This window comes from Nanorana parkeri, unplaced genomic scaffold (genome assembly GCF_000935625.1).
Source record: "Nanorana parkeri isolate BGI_ZX_2015 unplaced genomic scaffold, ASM93562v1 scaffold1259, whole genome shotgun sequence".
Classification (NCBI taxonomy): domain Eukaryota; kingdom Metazoa; phylum Chordata; class Amphibia; order Anura; family Dicroglossidae; genus Nanorana; species Nanorana parkeri.
In genome coordinates this window covers 141,463-147,568 of record NW_017307527.1, presented here as the reverse complement: position 1 = coordinate 147,568, position 6,106 = coordinate 141,463, and the positions used below count along the sequence as shown (strand labels likewise).

The 6,106-nt window shown below is 42.6% G+C and overlaps 1 protein-coding gene across 1 annotated transcript in view; it reads right to left on the bottom strand.

Annotated features, from left to right (window-relative positions):
• LOC108797314 (carboxypeptidase B-like) overlaps positions 1-5,841 on the bottom strand; it is a 35,406-nt gene extending 29,565 nt beyond the window's left edge. Inside the window, exons 1-2 of the mRNA XM_018568895.1 lie at positions 5,777-5,841; positions 5,609-5,684 (exon numbers count right to left, since the gene is read on the bottom strand). Of these exons, the coding sequence (XP_018424397.1) occupies positions 5,609-5,684; positions 5,777-5,841 (141 nt within the window). The remainder of the gene's footprint in view (positions 1-5,608; positions 5,685-5,776) is intronic.
• Positions 5,842-6,106: the final 265 nt, after the last annotated feature.

Below are 6,106 nucleotides of genomic sequence, written 5' to 3'. Positions count from 1 at the left end.
AAATATATACACACACGATAAAATCCAAAATATTAAAAAATAGATGATCCAATTAACATCACTGACATGATTGTCCCGATGGTCCCTAATGTACAAAATTGCATAATCCAATTACATTACTAATTGTCCCAATAGTCCCAACGCGTTTCGCAAATTTAGCTTCTTCAGGGGACCGGTACTTGATAGTCATGCATAAGCAGTGCCTAAAGTAAAAACAAATGTTGAAACGATGATGCTAATCATGCAACAGGATGTACTTTTAAAAGATGATATACAAGTTTGCAAGGATTGGATGTATTCTCTAATTGCCATATATGTTGAATCAAAGTGTTATTGACTATGCTAATTATGCAATATGAAGTATTATAAAAAGACTACGTATCTCTAAAAGACAATGTTCAAGCTTACAAAGATGCAATGGTTTTTCTGATTATCATATATGTCGAAACAAAAGTGAGATTGACACTGCCAATTATGCAATACGATGTATTATGAACAAAGATAATATATAAGTTTGCAATGATGGGACACATTTTTGAAATTGTTATATAGTATGAGCGTAAATGAGATCGATTTTGCTAAAAGTACTGAATTACCGAGATAAATATCAATATGACTATGGGTAATATAATTAGTGCATGATAACAAGTATGTATATGACAGATCTGCTATGCAGACAATATATTAGACATTGTTTTTTTTACAAGAGGGATACCCCCTCTACGATAGGATGCCCCACTGATTGTGGCCCATGAGATACAGGACTGATGTGCTAATTAGCCTGGGACCTCTGGACTCATTCCTCTATTTGTCTTCGCCCATATTAGCGAGTTGTCCACCTCAGCGGCAGCTCTTCCGCTCCTATACTAGAAAATGGGGGCAGACCTAGGGACGGCTTCCCTGGTCTCCTAGGTAACGGGACTCGAGAGGCGCGTGTGTGCCGGCTGGCGCATGCACAGATGGAATGTCCACACCGCCGAATGATGACCGGAATTTTGATATCCGGTTAGTCTGTTTGGCGGTGGGGGCTATATAAGGGGAGGGGTGATACTGTGGGACATGTGGTAACTGAAAAAGGCAAATATGTATGTGTCGAATTATACAAATATATTTAGAGGAAAAGTTCTAATGTGGAGACATGAAGGAATTTTGGCCCATGACTACAATTTTTAGAAATATCCTTTCCTCTTTTCCAATAGGTTGAGGAATTAGGACCATTACACTACTGGAAGGAGGCCATTCCTTACTAGATGCCTTCTATAGAAACATCCCAGCAGGGAAGCCTGGGCTCTCGTGAATCTTCCCAGGCGCTCCTCCCCTGATGCCCCGGGGTCCCAGGCACAACAAGGGATGGAATGTGGGGGTCGGCGGTTTTCCAGCCACCCAATCATCTCGGTCCTACGCACATTTGTTTTTACCTCAGGCACTGCTTATGCATGACTATCAACTACCGGTACCCTGAAGAAGCTAAATTTGCGAAACGCATTGGGACAATTATTTTAGTTATGTAATTGGATTATGCAATTTTGTACATTAGGGACCATCGGGACAATCATGTCAGTGATGTTAATTGGATCATGCATTTTTGAATATTATGGATTTTATCATGTGTGTGTGTGTATATATATATATATATATATATATATATAAGCAACTTGACCTGAGACTGTATGTACTGGGCACATGTCAACTTATATTTATTGGACGCAGTGTTTATTTAATAATGAGATCCAATTTTATTTTATCTATTCAATGTCTAATACATTCTGGTTGAACTTTTACATATGCATTGGGTGTATTTATCTCTCTACAAACCCCTTTTTCCCCTATTTTCTCAAGTAAATAAGTGAACAATGTCTACGTTTACCTTAAGGGCACTTTTATTCATTATCTAAATGTATGACCATGGGTCTAAAAATGAATATTATGTTTGCGAAAAGACTCTATTCAGGTAACTGATAAAATTGTATTAGAAGAGTTGAACAGCTGTATCTATGGAGTTCTTATTAACTGAGGTAACATAGTAAAGGTGGTGACAGTCTACTCAATACATAATTTATTGTTTTACATTTATTAACTGTGTTTCATTGTAAAAAAAAAAAACAACCTGTTAATAGAGGATATGTTGGCAGCTTGAAGCTTACAAATACACGCAAATGCTAAAAGAGATATAAATATATTGTTATTGGGTTCCTTACCTATGACTCAAGTTTTCCTTTATTGAAGCACCATGACAAGAGAGTGACATGCCAGACATAGAGATTAGGTAGTACTAAAATATAATACAGCCTTGCACTAGTGTGCCAAAGTTCAAGCGTACTCTTGTCTGTCTCCATCCCGGAGTTTCTAAATATTGTTAAAGCAGCAGTATCCTAAGGTCAAGGAACGTGCATTCCTCAATCGCTTTACTTAAGAAGTTCTCATAACAATCCTTCTGCTTATTTATTATTAACCCTTTCATTATGTCATCCAAAATAGAACGTGACTTGGTCTTTGACTTGCTTAAACCTTATTCCACATTGATATTATTTATATTATTTTCTGGCACAGGAAAGGGAAGAATCATATAATAGTCTATAGACTATAAACAATGTAAATTATGCAAAATATGTATAGTTCAATAAATATATACCAAGACTGGAAATTCAGCGTTTGAATTCTCTTCATTCACTCCTCCAAAGTAAAACTCTGGACTGACAGAATCCTGTACTGGTACCATATGGAGGCCAAGATTTGGAAACATTTGTTGTCAAAGACAAACGCAACAAATGTGCCCTCTTGTGTTAGGACAGTTTCTTGTAAGCAAAAAAAAGTACCAAACAAAAAGCAGGCCATTCAGTAAAGCATTTGCAACACATTTCTGGCAGCATGGTCCCTTAAAAAGTCTGGTCTCTAATTCACAAAAGCCTTGTGACAGTTTCCTTAAGAATTCCATCCCATGCGGCAGATTCAGGTAGTTCTTACTTGTGTGACTTTCACAATGTGCCGCTGTGGCTGCAACCAAATCAAAAATAATTACCATCAGTTCATATACTGGAGATGCTTAAGACCACATCTAAGTTGGCATGTAGAGACAAGCCAGTTCTCAGAGTGGGGCCACTGTGTAGTAAAGAGCAGGACATGTTTGCACTATTCTTTACTACACAGTTCTTGGCAATGGCCATATTTGGATAATGATGTCAACCAAATCTCCACCCCAAAGGGGCTGGCTATGTTGTCTGATGTCATTAAAGGAGAACTATGGGGTCAGTGTTTTTCCCCATAGTTCTCCTTAGGGTAACGGGAGGACACAAACTAGCGTCCTCCCGTTACCCTAAGCTCAGTATACCGCGAGCTGTAGCTGTATACTGAGACGCCGCAGCCGGAGCGGATCCCGACATGGACGTCGAGATCCACCCAGATGCGTGAGTGACAGCTGGCTCTGCCTATCTAGAGGCAGAGCCAGCTGTACCCGCCCCCTCCCCCGTCCGTTCCGCCAGTCAGCGCTGGCAGATCGGAGCGGGGAGAGGGGAATCCAGCCCCTCCCCCTGTCACGGCAGAGAGCCGTGACAGGATCGTGAGAGGTGAGCGAACCCGGTATGTGTTCGCTCACCTCCCGATCTACTAAGCCGACCTGTGACAGTCTCATTGTCACAGGTCGGCTAGAACTATGAGGTGAGTGTCAGGGTACCATGCACAGGCGTCCTCACACCACATGTAGGTACCCACGCAGGATGACCAAATTAATATGCCCACACGGGATAGGGTTCTATGCACACAGTTTATTTGGTACACATCAACAAAACTACAAACCCCCTCAACCCCCCACAGGTTTAGCAGTGAAGTAACAAACCCACCATTGGGACAAACACACACCTACAGCCAGGGGGAATAGCAACAAGGAGGGGTAACAGGCCTGCAGATATACGGCAGGCCTCAGGATACAAGGAGAGTGGTCAGGTACAAGCCGGGTCGGTGACAGGAGGGCAGCACGGTACAGGAACAGGATTCAAGGAGAGTGGTCGGGTAACAAGCTGGATCGGTGACAGGGTTGCAGATAGGAAGCATTGTTCAGGTAGCAGGGTTCAGGTAGCAGGGTCCAGGTAGCAAGGCACAGGCCAGGGGAGTCAGTCAGGTGCAGGTGACGCAATACTGAGCCAGCTTCCTGACTGCAGGGAGGGCCTAAATACCCTCCCAGGAAGCACCAGGTGATGGGATGATCAGTCACAGTGAGGCACACCCGCAGGTGAGTACTGGAGCTGCAGGTTCCTGACAGTTCCTGGCTGCTGGAGACACCCGCAGGCGAGCACAGGAACTGTTGGACCTGGCTCCAGCGCCACCTGGGGGTGCTCTGGATGCTGACAGTGAGTGGAAATCACTCATCTCGTAGTTCTCCTTTAAGTAAATATTGCAATGACCATATGTGATCAATGACATCAGCACAATCCCTGCCCCCTTGTTTACATTCAGCTGCCGGTTGGGGATTCTACATTCGGAAGCTCAATGGGGCAGGGGATGCACTAATGGTTCCTAGGGCGCTGTCGGCTGCATAGCCAACAGCATCCTAGCAATCAATGATGCTGTGCAGCTGATAGCATCTTATCAATCAAGGAAGCTATGCAGCTTGGGATTTTACCATGGACTGGGGATGGAGTGCCAGAGACTGAAGCGCCACAACCTAGCGCAATCACTGTTGAGAAGGTTGGGGGTAAGTGGTGTTCAATTCACCTGTGATAGGGTGAGTACTCGCTTGGACAGGTGGTTGAGAGCTTTGTTCGGGGCTTGTAGGGTCAGAACCCTTTCTTGCTGCGAGGCGGCGAGAAGGACTCGGGTGTGGTGGATGAAAATAAATGGCAACAGCAAATGGTGAGGCTTGATAAGGGTGAGCAATCGCTTCAATATGCAGAGGAGGAGGAGACCATGATGTCATGATGTGGAGCGATGAAGCCGTACTATTCTTCACTAGGCAGTAGCGTGATGGACCCAGGTACAATGGATGGAAAGGAATAACACAGGTGGTGAGGCTGGAAGAAGGCCACAGGCAAAAAAGGACTTCTGTAACTCACGTTTAGGTTAGTAGAGATGCGTTGTCAAGTCACAGTCAAGTGGTAATGGTTGTAGCAAGAGTTCATATAAGATTTCAGCATACAGATGTCAGATCTGGGGTCCTGGAGGTAGCTAGGGTTGTGCTTCAACATCCCGGATTTCAACCAACATTCCTGTTTGATTCTGGGTGGAATATGCCTTTGATCGGAAAATCTATTCTGATACAAAGTACAATGCAAGAAGCTTCAAATAGAAGCTGCCATTGACTCCTTGTCTGCATATAAGGACCAAGAAAATAATTGTGAATCCACTTAGCTTCACAGCATTTGATGTAATTGCCCCAGACCTAATATGTAGCCCAAGAGTCAGATGTAGTATGCGTCTGAGGCTTCTCACACCATTATTTTACAGACTCTCTGAAACATGTGGTGTGAATGCCTATAAATGAATACAAACATTTTCTAGATATGGGACCTCCAGGTTTTCATGTCACTAGAGTATTTGCTGAGAAACAATTACATGAAAATATAAGTACCTTTATCAGGATTTTAGGATACGTCCTGATTCCTTATCTGTATCATACCTTTGTCTGGCTGGCTATGGATTTGAGAAGCTCCACATGTTCAATAGTTTGTGGCACTATCCGAAAGACTTTATCCCTTAAAAAAATTAAAATAATACCATAATGCATCACTTCAGTAAGAGGATATTAAAGTTAGGGTGGAATTGAAGCTACAGTAGCTTTTCTTACCCATGAAAGGTCAGAGGTTCAGCAGACACTGCAGCAATGCTGGTTATTAGGAGAAGGGTCCACATGCTGGCGAAGCAAGAGCTCAATTGTTGGCTGCACATTTTTATACTCTCTGTTTAGAGAGCATGCCACATGATCCTTGACATATATATCTGTGTTTTTGTCTCTTTTTTTTCTCTTTGCTTGTGTTTAATTATAGCTGTGGCCCTGAACTTTTTCACTGCACACCTGTGGAAAGTTTCATAGCAAATATAACATTTGTGAAATAATATGTTGTTAAGATTGTGCTAAATTGGACTTTGTATATTACAATCTCATCTGGTTGTAGAA